At 64.4% G+C, this 16535-nt stretch overlaps 1 protein-coding gene across 1 annotated transcript in view; it reads right to left on the reverse strand.

The window, feature by feature from the left end:
* Positions 1-618: 618 nt before the first annotated feature.
* CABIN1 (calcineurin binding protein 1) overlaps positions 619-16535 on the reverse strand; it is a gene marked incomplete at its 5' end in the record, with an annotated part of 94829 nt that continues 78912 nt past the window's right edge. The window contains 8 exons of the mRNA XM_079718154.1: positions 619-1007; positions 1099-1325; positions 2986-3150; positions 6208-6490; positions 8997-9071; positions 10017-10691; positions 11452-11548; positions 12429-12592. Of these exons, the coding sequence (XP_079574280.1) occupies positions 864-1007; positions 1099-1325; positions 2986-3150; positions 6208-6490; positions 8997-9071; positions 10017-10691; positions 11452-11548; positions 12429-12592 (1830 nt within the window). The 3' untranslated portion in view covers positions 619-863. The remainder of the gene's footprint in view (positions 1008-1098; positions 1326-2985; positions 3151-6207; positions 6491-8996; positions 9072-10016; positions 10692-11451; positions 11549-12428; positions 12593-16535) is intronic.

The following is a 16535-nucleotide window of genomic DNA, read 5'->3' on the forward strand; positions in this document are numbered from 1 at the left end:
CCAGGCGGTGGGGGGTGGGGGCACAGTGTCCAGCCCATGAGGGGCACAGCGCAGCAAGAAGGGTCTCTGTCCCCTCCCCGGACAGAACGCCTTTCAGAGGAGGCCCCCAGAGCAGGACCGGGCCCCAGCTGTGGGGCTGGCAGCTGGGCCCCCACGGCACGGAGGGGGCTTGACACTGCGAAGGGCAGGTGCTCCCACAGAACAGACGGGCTTGGAGCCGGGATGGTGGGGCCAGCATCACTCTGCTGGGGCCCCACATTTGTATCTTGCACCAAGCCCCCCGACTCATGTGGCTGGTCCTGTCAGAGGGCGAGTATGGTGGGAGGCCAGTGCCGCGCCCCTGCCTCTCAGGCCCCTCCCGAGGGTGCCCATCACATTGGGGTGCAAGTCGCCTCCTCAGCACGGCTGGGACCCTCCTGACCCTGACTCTGGAGGGACGTGCCCTCACCCCTGTGCTCCTTCCAGGCCCTGCTGCTGTCTCTCCCGGGAGCGTCTGCCCCGTGTGGCTCCCGTCTGCTCCCTGGGTGCCTGTGGGTCAGGCCCTGACCTGGCCTTGGGGAGGAAGGCCCAGAAAGCCTGGACAGGGATCGCCACCCCAGGGGACAAAGAGGCCAAGACGACTGTTCCATCTTTATTAGAAAAGCAACCAAAAAAGGACCCTCCACTGCCGTGACCCAGACAGAGCCCGCAGAGGGTGGATGCGGCCGCCTGGCTGGGGGCGGTCACCTTTACAAAGAAAATCACTTCATAAAAAAGGAGGCGGGCCCTGCTGGGCTCCCGTGGCCTGTGGCCCTGTGGTGGGGAACGCCCCACCGGGTGGGGCGGGGGTGGTGGGGGTGGGGGTGGTGCGTGGGGAGTGGCCCTCAGATGTCCATGTAGTCATCGTCCTCATCTGTCTCGCTCTCCAGCGAGGACTCCTGGCTCGATGTCTCCAGGACCTCCAGGGCCGGCTGGCACAGGCTCTCCTTCCTCACATTGGCAGCCGACTGGGCAGACAGGATGGCTGACTGCACAGACCGGGTGGGGCAGTGGTCAGTGGCAGCCTGGCAACCCCCACCCCGCCCCCAGCCCTGTGTCCCACCCAGGACCTGCAGTCACCTTCAGCTTCTGTTTGGTCTCCTCTGAGATGCTGCCTTTGGGCGAGAGCAGGGTCGGGGTGGGTGGCGTGACGGTGATCTCAGGGGGGAACTTGGTGGTGGCCGACGGGATGACCAGCTTTGGCATGTTGGGCAGGAGGCGTGATTTGGCCCGGCCGGGCTCAGCCTTGCCCGGGTGGCCCTCAGGTGGCTGGGCACTCTCACCACTGGGCACCTTGGAGCTGGCGACTGCGGGGTGGACCCAGTGGACTGAGCCGGGCTCTTGGCCTCCCGGGCCCGCCTGCCCCTCCTTTGCTTGGGCCTCATCCCCCGCAAACCCTGCTCCACAGAGGCAGCAGGACACCTCCTCTGACAGCATCAGACCGCCCTACCCTCTCTCTTTAGGCCTGTGCTGGTTGCCAGGCTCCCAGGCCTTCTCCTGTCTCTCTGCCTCCCCGAGGGCCTGGCTCTGGCTCTGGGCTGTGGGGCACCCCCAAAAGCACAGTGTTCACTGGGTGCCCAGGGCTGGGACACGGGCAAGCCCCGCACCTCCCAGGCATGCATGTGAGCTCTCAGACCATCCTAGTGAGGCAGGAGATAGACGAGCCCCCAGGGCAAACAGCTGGAGTTCGCTCCCTGTGGACAGATACTCCAAGATGAAAATAGCAGGACAATTGAGAAAGGAGGCTGGGCCCTGCCCAGATGAGAAATAACAGACCACATATTCCTCATTCTCAAGTCAAAGAGACCTTCCTGACTAGAAAGCTCCTTGGAGGTCAAAAGGGGAGTGATGCTCACTACCCATATAGGTCTCTTCCCTAGAATCCATCTTGGCTAAGAGAGGCACGAACACAGGGGAGGATCCTGAGATATACCAAATACGGACTCGGAACCAGGCAAATCAAAATGATTGGCCAAAGGAAACCCGGAAGAAATGTCCCATATAAGTGATTCAAACTAGCAGGAGGGCACCACTCTCTCTCTGAGCCCACCACCTGTGTGTCTATCCACATGTACTGTACACTTTTTCCTGCTAATAAACACTTTACTTGCTTCACTACTTTCCGTCTTTGTGGAAATTCTTTTCTGCAAAGCCGAAGGGCCAGGGCCTTGTCACTAACCACTGGTCTAGTGGCTAGGGTTCAGCACTCTCACTGGCCGGGAACCAAAACCCGACTTCAAGCCACTGCAGGCCGAGGCCACCCGAGATCCCTGGGACACACATTCTATTGGTCGGTCCTGCCACAGGGAGGATGCTGGGGCCCAGAGCCGGCCACTCGGCCAGCATCCACTTTCCCCTTGCGCCTCAGGATGAGCCAGAGCTGCGAGGCAGCAGTGTGGGCTGGCAGCCTCCAGGAGCCACAGCCTGGCTGGTGTCCACATTCTTCCGCTGCTCCATGGCTTTAAAAGGAGCGGGGCTCACTCAGCCCCCGTGCCCGGCTCCCTCGGGCTGGCACCAGGCCCTGCTGTCCTGAGTGGGGTCTGCGAGAGGCCCCAGCCCTGAGGAGTCCCCGAGGGGCCTGGCTGGTTGAGGCGGCTGGTGGGAACGGGCTGTGACTCAGACACGGACACGGACACAGACATGACACGGATGCCCGTCTGGCTCCGCCCAACCCGGCCAGCCCTCTGCCCACCCGACTCCTCCCCTCCCCACGCCTGCCCCGCCCCTGGCCCCATCTGGGCACAGGCAACCCTCCCTCTCGGCTAGGCCACCTTGGCCTGTGCTCAGCACCTCCCTAGCTATTCCCCTCTGTGAGGCAGAGGGTGGAAGGCCGGGGTGGGGGTGGGGGTGGGGCTGGGGGTGGTGTCTCGGGGCCCTTCCCTCCCCTGAGGAAGCTCTCCAGCCAGCCTCCCCTGCCTGGCCTGCTGGCCCTGGGGGCCGTGATGGGCTGCTCCCGACTGGCCTTACCCTGGCTGCAGGTGGGCTCGGCGCCTGTCCGGGGGGCCGCCTCTGCTGGCCAGCAGTGCGGCTCTGCTGGAGGGCCCTCGGGGGCCATCTTCACCTGCTCGCTGCACCGCGCCTCCTGGGGCAGGAAGCCCGTGCCCTCTGCCCCTCCTGCCAGCTCTTCTCCCTCTGTGGAGACACAGCACGGCTGTGGGTGATGCACCCCCCACCCTTGGGATAGGGGCCTCCACCTCCACCATGGCCGCACAGGGGCTCCGCTGGAACAATCGCCCGGGTGGGGCCAGGCTGCTACCAGCAGGAAACTGCTCACCCCCTGTGGACATGCTATGAACCTGACACAGCGGGGGCCCCACCCCAGCTCACAGGAGTGGCCACTGGAACCGAACAATCCAGCTAAGGACAAAGGAGATGGAGCGGTGGTGGGCCTGGCGCCCTCCTGCCAGGCCACACCTTCCAGGCATGAGGAGGGGGCTGGGAATCGGCCTCCGTGGTGCCAGGTGGTCAGTCGGCACAGGTGCGCCTGCCCCCAGGGCCCCCAGCCACGTCGTCCAGCCTCTTTGCACTCCCATTCCTCCTCCTTCCCCTTCAGGCCTGGACTCTCCTGCCAGGACTCTCCTGCCACGCTGGCCATGACCCCAACACCCTGCCGCTCCCCACTTGGCCAGGAGCGGTGATGCTGGCCCCTCCCTGGCTGGGCAGGGGGACAGATGGGCCTCCTGCCTGTCAGCTCCAGCTCCTGGAGGACAGCACCTGCCTTGCTGCTCGGCCGCGAGCCACGCCCTCCCTTCTCGGTTCTGACTGCCCGGCAGTCAGGGTCACAGCCTCTTCGTTCCCAGGGTCCAGCTCCACATGCTGCCAGGGATGAGCCCCTCGGAGGCTCCAGAGCTGCCCTCCTGGGCCCCGCGGAGCAGGTGGAGCAGCAGGAATCCTGTGGCCCCGCGGCAGGAATGGGTCACTGCACTGGGCACGCACCCACGATGCGATGCAGGTCTGGTGGCTGTCTGGTCCAGGGCCTTCCATAGGTGGCAAAGCCCTGCCTGGCTGGGCCCAACACTGAGGGCCTGGCCGAGCGACCTGGAGGGGCTGCTTGGGTTGGGGGCGCAGGCAGGGGGCTACCTTGCTGCGAGCAGTCTACAGGCCAGGCTGGCAGGAAGCGAAGTCTGCCCTCAGGGGGCAGGTATCAGTCCCTCCTGCCCCCAGGGCACGGCCCGGCCTCCCTTCTTGAGGGGTGGCCAGAGGAGGAGGGACACTCGAGGCAGGGAAGTTCAGCAGAGACTCAAGCACGTGGAGAGGTGCTTCCCAGGCCAGGCGGCCCTGTGAGGAGGACCACGGCGGGGTGGTGGGAGGGACCAACGGGGAGGGGACCTGCCTGGGGCCTCAGCCTTCAGGGAAGAGCTATCTGGGGCTCCCTGAGCCCCCAGGCCTCAGGCTCTGTGGAAACAGGGGGACGGGCTGGAATCCTGAGCCATCGGGGCAACCCTCCCTGCTCCCTAGGCAGACTCACAGCCTGGCCGCTGAGTCCCCAAGGCCCAGTGTCCTGGAGGCACCCCTGACCCAGGCTCAGACTCTCCCTGGCTTCTCTACTGGCACGAGGCCGACACTGGCCCCCTCAACCCCGTCTGGCGGGCGGCACCCTGCACAGACAGGTGCTCCCTGCTCCGAGTCCTGAGCCAGCTGGTCCCACGGCCTGGAGCGCCCACTCCCCACCCCTGGAGCCCTGACCACCTCAGCAAGAGGGACCCTCAATCACTCATGGGCCAGGCACTGTCAGCAGGAAATCAAGTCCTGGTCTGTGGCAGGCAGACACCCAAGGAAACAGGGAGGTGAGCAGACGGGGGCAGCGATGGGTAGTGTCAGGGCCCCTCTTGGGGGATGCACAGTGGAGGAACTGAGGCCTCCAGCCAACAGCTGGCGAGAAGCTGAGGCCACCAACAACCTGAGAGCGCCCAGGGGACCAGCTGATGGCCTGACGCCCCCGAAGCTCTGATCCTCTGGGGCAGGAGTCAGGTGGGGGCGGCGACAGGCCAAGGGACAACAGCCAGGTCTTCGTGGAGTGAGTGGCTTCCCTGGGTCATGGATGGTCATTGCCACCACCCTGTGAAGTCTCCCCCAGCAAAACCCGCCTGTAGGGCTGTGCTCACCGTCTGCCACCGTTGCTCTGCTGGGTGTGGACACCGAGATACAAGGGACAGCAGAGAGGAGGGGATGCCCAGGCCACTGGGTAGAGCCGCACCTGTGGCCCTTCGGCCTCAGAGGCTCCTCCCTAAACACTCGGCTGCAGGGGCTACCTCAGGGGAGGTGACTGTCTCAGGCCGTGGCCAGCACCGCTGTGACTGGCTGGGTAGAGGGTCCCTGCACTTCCCCACCTTCAGAGCAAACTAGGGACCCGCGAGGTTGGGGGCCTGGGCCCTCAGCCTCCATCTGGGCAGAGCAGCCTGTGGGAACAGTGCTCCTGGTCACGGTTAACCGGGCTTCCAGGTCTGGCTCCGGCCAGGCACTCCTGCTAGGGCTGACTGTCCCCTTGTTCAGATGGGTCAGGAAATGACATGGCCGAGCCTGCATGGCGGACAGTAGCACCCCAGCTGTGGCCCTCCACGTCGATGGCTCCTGGTGGACAGGTGAGCCTGGCCTTTGGGGACGAGCAGGGATGTGCGGGCAGGTGGGAGCCCGGCCCCGGTCCACGGAGCAGGGAGCAGGGAGCGAGAGGTGCAGGGTGTGTGCGTGTGTGTGTTTGTCCTGAAGCGTCTGCCCTCCCTGGTCTGCTGGCTGCCCCTGCCCGCGGGCTGCCATTCCCGTTCCCAGTGGCACCTAGATTTGGAAGGAACTGGGGCTCCCTCCTGCCGACAGAGCCCTCAGCCCCATCCTTCCGCAGCCCCCGCCTCAGCCTGGCTGGCTTCCGTCTGCCTCGCCCCGGGGGCGCAGGGGCTGGGCAGGTCTGCCCCACAGCCCAGCAGGCACCCAGGACTGCTCACAGGCCTGAGAGGTCTCGTGTGCGCTGGGGTCAGGACCCCCTCCCCACTCCTGAATCCTCGTGGGAGGAGAAACATGGTGAGGTGGGTGCCGTGAGGGTGGGGTGGGGTGGAGACAGCTTCTCAGGGATCACCAGGCTGGAGGCGCCCACACTCTCCATGCAATGAGTAGGACTTACTGCTGGCTGGCAACGGGGTCTGGGCCCTGCTCTGGCCCAGCGGGGCCTCACCACCAGGTGAAGGGGATGGGACTCACCTGGGCCCAAAGAGGACATGCTGGGGGTGGCCTCGGGCCTGTGTGGCCGTGGGGGCCCGGGATCCTTGGACAGGTCCGGGGTAGAGGCTGACGTCGAGGGAGGACAGGTGGCAGCAGCCGGGGCGGCAGCCTGCGCAGGACGAGGCTTGGTGTGGCTATCGCTGGGCCGCTGGGGGGTGTCCGCCGGCGTGGGGTCGGGGGCTGCAGGGGCCACAGCTGTAGGGAAGAAGTTCTCTCGGCTGTCCTTAGGGTGCTTTGGGGTGGTGGGTGTGTCCCCTGCAGCCTGGGAGGACAAAGGGGAGGTGAGGGAGGCCAGCTGGGCAGGCCTGAGTCCACGCTATCCCCCAGGACACCTGTCACGGTGCCCTGCTGTGGGCCCCAGTGCTAGCAGGGAGGCCCACTCTGCCAACTCGGGACACCGTGGGGGGCCCCGAGTCCCTCCCTAGGAGAACTTCCAGGCCACGCTGGCAGGGGCTCAGTGGAGGGGCATCAGGCTGGCCGGGATCTTCACCCTCCCACTCCTGGGTGCCAGCCTGGGAGGAACATGCCAGCCATGACCCGGGGCACAGGTTGGTGGCCCCCAGTGGGGGACTGCAGTACGGGAGGTCAGTCTTGGAGGGCGACTTCCCAAGGCCACTGGTGGAGGGGTCCTGAGACAGCCGGGATGACACCGCAAGAGTCAGCTCCTGGGCTTTGTGCAGCCCCAAAGCCACAGCATCCGAGGTGGCCCCAAGCGTGGCCCCTGCCTGTAGCCTGGCCTCGGCTGCCCCGTGGTTCCCCCACCAGGGGCCGTCGGTTCTCAGGGAGCCGGGCCCTTCAGGGCCTCCCCGTCTTCGTGTACACAGTTCCCTCTACCGCTAGGCCTTTTCCACTTTCCACCTGAAGCCCACTCCCCAGGCGGTGTGACGGCCATGGCTCCCTGAGAGCAGCTGCGAGGTGGGGCAGGGGCCTTGCGCGGCCTCTGGCAGCAGAGCTGAGGGCTGCACCCCAGTGCCTGAGCCACACCCCAGCCTGCAGGCCACCAGCCCCAGGCCCACCATACTTTGAGCCAGCCCACACCAGGGCCGGGGGGACTGCTGCCCAGGGCTGCAAGTGCGGAAGCCTCACGCCTGCTGCGAGTACCTTGCTCCCCCGTGACCCTGTCTCTTCTGACATTTGTTCTGCTGGACATGCCCCATCCCCAGCTTCACGGGGTGCGGTCACCCCGGCGACTCTGCTGTGCAGTGAGCGTCTGGGATGAGCCCAGACCTCCAGTGGGAGGGCGGGCAGGACAGAACCTGTCTGTCGTGGGCAGACACATGGGGAAGGTGGGTGCTGTGTCCCTGTCCTGCGGGAGCCACGGGTGATGGCACTCAGCCTCTAATTATGTCCTGAGCACCCTCCTGGCGTGTGCCGGGCTGCGTGGCAACTCGGAAATGCCTCCAGCAAAATGGACACAAAATGGGTGGGAGCAGTGGCTCCCAGGGCCACGGCCGCCTCCCCCGCAGCGCTGGCCAGAGGCGGGCCCAGGACAGCTGTGACCGACATGGTTGTCATCCCTAAGGTCGCTTCCTAGGCTCCTCTGACAGGCCAGGTCCCAGCTGGGTGCTGGTCCTCCGTGGGCCCCCATCTCCCCATGTCCCCTCCTTGCCCTTGGCTCCTGCCAGCTCAGCACCCCCTTTCACCTCAGACCAGAGACCAGTTAAGGGGGAAGCTGTCTGGGGGTTTCCTGTGTGGTTCTATCATTTCAAGCACCTTAAAAGTCTGCATCAGAAACAGCCCTCCTTTCTCTGGAGTGATCACTGCCCACCTGCCCCAATCTGGGTTGGTGGAGGAGGCAGGAGGGGGACCCCTGGCCCCGACCCTGCTCTGGGGCCCTGGGCAGTCATTTCTGTCCCACAGATCAGAGGTTGTGACGAGGTGGATGCATTGTGAACTCTGCTGCCTTGGCAATAGCAGGGCGGTGGGGACTGCCGGCAGGGGGGCACCTGTCTCCAGGGATTCCTGCCCTCAGCTGGGGGTCTGGCCCACCTGTGTGGCCCACAGCCCACTTGGTGAAGGTTGAACCCCTGGGCTTCCTCGGACCCAGAGCCCAGGTGGGTTAGTGGCCCGATGCCCCACTCCACTGAGAAAAAGCCCATCTGGACACCGAGGGGCAGCCAGCCGCTGAGGGACTAGGACACGACTCCCCGACTGCAGCTGGACGCCCACTGCCCTGAGCTCCTGCCTCTGGACTCCTTCATGACACCCTTCCCCAGGGGGCCCAAGGAAGAGTGAGGACTGGGAAGGCCGGGCCTGCTGCTGGGGCAGGGCATTCAGGCCACCCCTGGGGATAAAGAGGCTGCACCTACCCAAATGGCAGGTACCTGCCCTTTGACCTAGTGACCTGGCCCGGGATCATCCCCACCTGTGGCTCACCTGACCTGGCCCCTGCCCCAGCCCACCCTCTCCACCCAACAGCAGGGAGTCTTCCCAAAACACGATGCTGGACAAACACCAGGACCCCCGCCCACCCTGCTCCTATCAGCCCCGTATCCCAGCTCCACCTCTGTGCAGAGGAGCGACCTTTCCAGTTGAAGTCGACTAAGTAGGGAACATCCTCCCTGTTTAGAAAAAAGGTACAGGGGTGAAGGGACCTTCATGTCACATGCCCAGTCAGAGCTGGGGTCTGATGCACCCCCAGGCAGGTGGTCAGGGGCTCCTTCAGGGCCTGAGGCTCAGATGCCCATCTCCCCTGGGCCCACCTGACCAGCCTGCAGCCCGGGGCGGGCTCTGCACGACGAGGCTGGCACAGGCAGGGTCACGCTTACCTGTCTCTGGGCGGCGGCCCCAAGGTGGACCTGACAGAACTTCACGGCCTGCTCCAGGGCAGCCTCCTCGTCCACCTGAGCAAGGAGATGCCCAAGGTCAGAGGGCAGGGGCCTCGGTGGCCAGCCTTCCCCCGGCCCCTGGTGTTTGAGGACAGCTCCCAGGATGAGCCCTCTCACTGCTGCTTCCCCCAGGACCCCAGCCCTGTCTCCCAGGCCCATCCGCCAGGGTCACTGCTCTGGGCCCAGCTGGCCAAGCCACATTCATGTCTGTGGCTGTGCTATTTCATCCTCGGGGGCTGAGGCTGGTGGACTCTGAGCCAGAACCTGCCCCTCAAGTGGGCAATGAGGCCAGAGAGGCCTGGGGGTCGCCCTGGATGAGCAGCAGGCAGGGCATGAGGGAGACAGCCAGCCTGGAGAGGCCAAAGGGCCCGCCCTCACCAGCAGGGAATGCAGGGCTTTTTTCTAGTTTATCAGCAACAAAAAAAGTTACTGCTGGATGCTTGTGAGGTGGTGATAAGACAGACACACTCACAAGTTGCAGTGCAAATTAACACAAGTTAAAAGGAAAACAGTGTATCAAGATGGTCACCCTGTATGAGCCAGTCACAGTGCAGGGTTCTTCCTATTTTTCTCTAAATAGAGAAAAAAACGTGTGCCTAATGGATTTTTTTTTAAAAAAGGAAACAGAATAAGAAGGGCGCCTCCACTGCAGCCCCCTACTCGGGGGCCCGGCTCCCTGTGCCAGACTTGACAAGATTTCTGCAAAGTGGCTTCCTTTCCTTTATGGGTGAATATAAACATTTAAAAGCATGTTGTTTTCCTTTTGCTTTTTGGTATATGTTTCCCAGCTTTACTAACGCTTAGTTGACAAATAAACTTTTAACAAATCTGAACCTATCTCGTGCTCACAGTAGAAAACCTCAGAGGTGACTAGGAATGACTCTGAAAGCCCACCCCGGGTGGCCTGGCAGTGATCATGCTTGGGAACAGTGCCGCCAGGCCCGCCCCAAGGCCACCCACCTGCTTGATGAGCATGTAGGTCTCGGACATGATCCTCTCGATGCGGCCCAGGTCATAGGCCACGCCCTTCTGGCCCTGCTGCCACACTCGGTAGGCGTCCAGCAGGAGGGTCTTGCCGGACTCTGTGTCCTCCAGGAGCTTCCTCTTGCGGCTGGGCCGTGGAGGTGCCTCCTCGGGGTGGCTGCCTGTCCTGGGTCCAGGGGTGGCGGCTGGGGCAGCGGCAGCAGCTGGTGGGGCTGGTGTGGGCGGGCTGGGCTGCTGCCGGGCGCTGATGCTCAGCTCCTCCAGGGACAGCTCGGCTGGCCGGCTCTCGGGGCCCCAGTCTCTTGGGGGGCGGCCTGGCTGCAGGGGTGGCGCCCGCTCTGAGTCCGAGCCACGGGTGGCGGCCTCCCCTGTGTCCATGGGCTCTGTGGGGCCTGCCCGGGGGCTCTCCTTGTCCTTCCGCTCCCCGCCCTGGTCTGCACCATCTCCTGCATCCACAGCCACAGGCCGGTGGTTGTGGGGGCCTGCTTTGCCCCCTGGCTCGGCCCCTGGCCCTGAGCCATCAGCCAGAGGAGGCTTCTTGGGGTGCGGGAGGCCTTCCTGGCTATCCTCAGGACTGGCCTTGTGGGAGACGTCAGTGGTCATCCTGGCTCCGGGGAAGCCACAGGCCTTGGGCCCTGGGCGTTCTGACCCCTGTGAGGAAACCAATGGTAAGACTCAGTGTGTCTGGCGTTTCTGCCACAAGAAAGCACCCTTGGGTACCAGGTTTGCCCACCCACCAAGGCCACTCAGGCTCTGCCCATCTGCCCGCTGGCCAGGGCTGGGCCTGGAGAGCTGCCTGGGAAGGCCCTCCCTGCTCTGAAGCTCCGGCCTTGATGGGGGCCGATGAGGCCTTGGAAGTGGCTCTGCTCTTGAGGACCAGCTGGCCCTCGCCAAACGGCTTCTCTATGTGCGGGCACCTCGCGGGGAAGTGACCTGCCAGGGCCACCAAGTGTGCTCACTGCAGAGCCGAGTCCACCCTGAGCCCCTGCACCAGGGACCAGCCAGTTCTGCTGGGCAGGGGGGCACTGTAGCCAGATGGCCCTGGCTCCCAGCGGCCCCGCCTGCTAGGCTGGTGACCAGCCTCCGGGCCCTCAGGGCACCCAGCTGTGAAGAGGGACTGTGTGTGCACCAGCTCCTGGGGGCTGGCGGGTGAGGGTGCAGGGCCACTGGCTTTGCCATCTGCTCCACTGTGAGAGCTGCTGTCTCCTGAGCTGGTCCTGCCGGGCGGGGCTGCCTCAGGAGCGTCACCACCTTCCTCACCATCCACGAGCTCACTTTGGCCAAGCGTGTCAGTGCCTCACACGAGGTGATTGCGAGTTCCTTTTTGAACTGACCTTCCCACCTGGGGAGGCAGGGGAGTACTGCCCACAGGTGGGGGTGTGGGGACCTGCCCAGGGTGGGCGGGGTGTACCTCCGAGAGCTCACTCAGTGTGTCCTCCAGCACCTTCACAGTGAGGATGAAGGCCCGTTGAGCCAGGACCTGGCGGTCAGCATCTCGCAGATACTTCCTGCAGGCATGCGGGGGTGGCCAGAGCATCAGAGCTGGATGGCGGCCCTTGCCCCTCCAAGTCCCACCCAGCTGGGGTCTGCTCCCCAGAAGTGTTCCCCGAACCTCCTCCTCTTCGCCCAGCACTGTGTCCTGGGCCCCCCTGAGCTGGGCTGTGAGCCCCAGGGGCGGGGCGGGCCAGGCTCAGTGAGCTTGGGGGCCCCCGGCTTCTCTCCCACAAGCCCATCTCCAGGGAGCTCCAGGCCCCTGCTGAAGCCCCCACCCCAGCCCCTGGCACGGCACAGGTGAGTGAGACAGCGAAGAGGTGAGGCATGGTGCTGGCAGCAGGAGGCCTCGCAGCTGGGCCACGCCACGTCTGAGCTGCGTCTCTCCTGGGACCACCCGCCCCAACCACTGCAAGTGGCGGCTGTCCCTCAGTCCTGTCTGTCCCAAGAGGTCTCTGGTTACCTCTGAGGCCCAGGCCCCCTGTGGCTCGGCCCACTATTACTGGCCTTCACCTGGGGACCCTGGCTGTCATTTGGACACCTGCTGTCCCCACGAGCTGACAGCATCCCCAGGCGCCCCAAGCTGGGGGAAGCAGGAGGAAGGGCTAGCTTGTCCAGAGTCTCAGTGGAGAAACCAAACCCAGTGGGGAGAGCCCGTGCTTGCCCCAGGGAGTCTGGGGCAGGGGCGCTGGTGTTTGGTTTCCAGACAGCGGGACAGAGAGGGCCTTGAGGAGAAGGACTGGGTTGGGCTCCCTGCTAGTGTAGATGCCCCGGGCAGACGGGGCCGAGGGGCTCCAGGCAGTACGTGCTTGTGCTCTGAGCCATGGCAGTGCCAGCCGCCCCCACAGGGCTGACCGCACGCTGGACTGGGCCGGCCGACAAGGCGGCTGCACTCACTTGCCCTGGTCCGGGGTCCGCTGCAGCATGGAGGAGACCTTCAGCAGGGTGCTGTGGTCCCGGAGCTGGGCCAGCACCTTGAGCAGCAGCACAATGGAGCGGTTCATGTGCCAGGCAAAGCTGCCCGGCCGGTCGATCTCGTCCACGGGGATCCGCCAGATGCCCTGCGGGATGGACGTGGCGGGCATGAGAGGAGGGCCGCTGCGACCAGAGCCTGCCCTGGGGCCCAAGGGGACGGGAATGCGGCCCCCCACCTGCTTCCTCCCACAGATGGGGGGCAAGGACGCGTGCATAGTTCTGCACCCTCCTCTTCTGAAAGGCTGCACGGCCTCCGTTTACTTGATCGGCTCCCCCGGGAAGCACACGGGTTGCGCCTGGTCAAATGGCAGGACTGGGAGAAGCCGGGGCCTACGCGTCTCCTGCACAGGTGCTGACTTAGCGTGGGACCTGTTCCTAGAGGGAAACTCTAGGAACTCGTGAGGCTGAGGGTCAAAAGGTGCCGCCATACCACGGCAGCTGTGCTGGCCAGACAGGCCCAGGCCTGGGCCCCACCCACGGCTCTCCCTCCAGCAGTGCCCAGAGACTCGCAGGCCCGCCGAAAATGACCAGCAGCTCCCAGGATGCCGGGTTCCCTCAACACACCTTTGCCCAGCACTTTGCTCTGGCTGGGATCTCCTCCCCACTTCCCGCCTGCCTAACTCCACTGTCTGACGGCTGAGCGGGGGCAGGACTGGCTCTGGGGAGCCCCACTGCCATCTCCCCCCGGGCCGTGCTTAGTCCACCGCTGCACCCGGCACCCTGCCTATCACCAGCCCCAAGGTCTGGTTCCCTGCGGTGCCCCCCCACCAGCATGGGGTCTGACACGCACTCAGACCCAGTCAAGGTGAGGTGAAGCCCAGGATGGCTGAGAGAATGACAAGTGAACAGAAGCTCACACCTCTGAGCCATATCTCCGGGTCAGGTTCCCAGATGGGTCCCTGCAGCTGACCCCTGGAGAAACTCCTGCCCAGGAAGGACAGAATCATGAGCACCGCCACCTCTCCCATGTGGGGCCCACGGCAGGATGTCCAGGCGGAGCCCCTCTCAGGGCCCTATTCCCGTGGGAGCTGGAGGACGGTCCACAGCGCCCTCCCTGCTCCAGCAGCCCTGGGAAGGAAGCCAGAGCACCTCCAGGCCTGAGCCATTTGGGCAAGGGAGAAGCTTGAGGGCTTCCCTGGTGGTGCAGTGGTTAAGAATCTGCTGCCAATACAGGGGACACCGGTTCGAGCCCTGGTCCAGGAAGATCCCACATGCCGCGGAGCAACTAAGCCTGAGCGCCACAACCACTGAGCCTGCACTCTAGAGCCCGTGCTCCGCAATAAGAGAAGCCGCTGCAACGAGAAGCCAATGCGCTACAACGAATAGTAGCCCCTGCTCGCCGCAACTAGAGAAAGCCTGTGCACAGCAACAAAGACCCATCGCGGCCAATAAATAAATAAATACATAAATAAATAAATAAATTTATAAAAAAAAGAAAAAAAGAGAGGAGCTTGAAACTCTCAGGGCTGAGTCTCCGCAGCCTGCACGCCTGGTCCCCGGGCTCACAGTGGACATGGAGGGCCCGCCCGGGCAGGCTGGGCCCCTGTCCAGACAAAACTGGGGGCCTAACACCAATGCTGCATCTCCTACTGGGCAGGCGTGGCTTCTGCAGCAGTTCAGGGAAAGCTGCCACTGGAGAGGACGAGGGACAGCCAGAGTGGCCCAGGCACCCCGCCCCCAGGTGTGATGGCAGTGGCCAGGAGGGCGCCAGGCCCAGCAGTATAAGACCAAGGAAGGGCCCGCCCCACCAAGGCACTTCAGACATCACCGTGGTCCCCACCACAGACTGCAGAGGGCGGTGACACAAGGCATTTACCTGTTTTTTTTTTCCCTTGGGGTGGGGGCGCCAAAACGAGCCGAGGCACACGCTGAGAAACTCCCTGGAGGGCGCGGTGTCCCCCCGCTTCCCCTGCCACAGTGGGCTAGCCTCCCGCCACTGCCAGCCCACTGGGAATTGCCACGCAATGCCTCAATGAAGACAATTTCCGGGTGACACTGAGAGGGGTCTGCCTGCCACCTGCCCTGTCACATGGAGGCACTACCCGCTGCCCGTCTCACCCTCTGGGACTGCTCTCCCCGCCCGGCACTGACGGTCTGGTGCATCACGATCACGGACGTTTCCAGGCACACAGCTGGCTGAACCTGCTTGCTGTGTAGGTGGGAAGCCTGGGCCAGCAAGGGGCAGCCCGCCCCCAGCCACACTGCTGGACAGCAGCCAGCCCAGAGGCCTGTGGCCCCTCCCGCCTCAGCCACTGACTCAGCCCGCTGAGCAGCCCCTCCTCGGGCAGCCAGGACACAGTCACTGGGACAGGTCCAGTTTGCATCCCTTCACACAAGAGTTCAGCAGCAGAGGCCCCCATGCACCCATCCAGAGGGCACGTGTGCAGGCCCCAGGGAGGGCAGGGGGCGCACTGGGACCGAGAAGAACGGGGTCAGCAGTGCGTGAGAGGAAGACTGGCTGCGCCGGGGGGCCTGAAGGACAGGCCAAAGCAGTATCCCAGCGAGTAGGAGCCACGCAGCAGGCAGCCCACAAGGAGAGTTCGGGACAGGGTGCCTCGAGGGAGGGAGGCAGGTCTGGTGTCAGGCGGGGCTGGGGGGCCACGACTCAGGCCACCTCCTCACTGTGCCCTCCCCCAGACTCCCCTCTCCCAGGCAGCAGGCACTCCATCCTGGCTGGGATGCCGCCTGCTTGGAGAGCCGCGGGTGGTGCAGGGGGCGCAGTGGCAGCCTCAGAGCACTCAGAAACGCCAGGACTGTGCTCAGAGCTCACCCGTGTGCCAAGCGGCTCATCTGGAGTGTCCCAGCTGACCCTGCAGCCCATCAGAAAGGCTCTGGGCTCCTGGCTGACAGATGAGGTCACCGAGACAGACTGCAACCACCTGAATAATTCATGGAGCCCCAGACTCTGGGCCAAGCGCTTAATACCAGTTACCAAACCCTCCCTGCAGCCCCGAGAGCCGGGCATCCTCCTGCTGCTCTTGAGGAAACCGAGCTGCAGCAGCTGAGCCCCACAGCGGGGCAGGCCAGGGGTCCTGGGAGCTGGGGTGGGTTGCCCTACTTGGGGACCCTTAAAGACGTCCCCGAGGGAGCTGAGGCTGGGTCAGTGGCATGGTGGGGTGCCATCGAACGTGCCATCCACTTACAAGGGGGGCTGTGAAGCAAGGCGAGGCTAGAGCCTGGGCAGGAGGGCCATGAGGTTTTGGCTTCTGGTCACCGCAGACCCGGCAGGTGGTGCCCCAGGGAAGGGACGGACAGCAGATGGCCCCACTGGCATGGAGCACTGCTCCTCGCTGCCAGGCCAAGGGCGTGCTCAGGCCCATGGCTCACGCTGTCTTCAGCACATTGTGGTCTTAGGAGAGCTTCTTCCTGGAGGGGCAGGGGCTCCATTCCCCCCAGATGCCTTATTGGCGGGCCAGTCCACACCTCCCTAACTGCCTCAGTGTGGGCCAGAAGGAGCCCCGGCTCCCTGCACCCCAGGAGGGCTGCCGGCACAGCCTCTTCATCCAACCCGGGGCCGACTCCGAGCCTGGCAGATGGAGGGCAGAGATCCAGACACAGTTCTGGTTTGCACGGCAAACCCAACCACCCTCTGCTGGGCCACCACTCGGGCCATTCTCCATGGCATACTTCAGGGTCATTCCAGGGCTCCCAGCCCCACGTGTCACCTTCATGGGCCCCACCTTTCAGTCAAGGCTCCTCCACTCCAAGGGCCCAGGCAAAGGCTCCCCAGGAAAACAAGGGGCCAGGAAATGCCAGGGCAGGAAAGAAGGCTGAGAGAGGCACGGCCCAGTCGGGCTCCACTCCATCCGAGCCACACTCAACCGCAGGGCCAGGCTTGTCTAGGAGGGGATGAGGCTCAGGCCATGGGGGCTGGGTGGAGACTTGGATTCGTCCTATGCCCACACCAGCAAGGATAGCCCGTGTGTGTAATCAACCCCGCCCAAGGCTGCCCAGTGACCCTGGGGTGGGACCAGGACACAGTGGCCAGACCCCTTTGTCCCCCACTCTCTGTGCCCTCCCTGAAGGCTC

The sequence above is a fragment of the Hyperoodon ampullatus genome (assembly GCF_949752795.1).
Source record: "Hyperoodon ampullatus genome assembly, chromosome: 13".
Taxonomy (NCBI): domain Eukaryota; kingdom Metazoa; phylum Chordata; class Mammalia; order Artiodactyla; family Ziphiidae; genus Hyperoodon; species Hyperoodon ampullatus.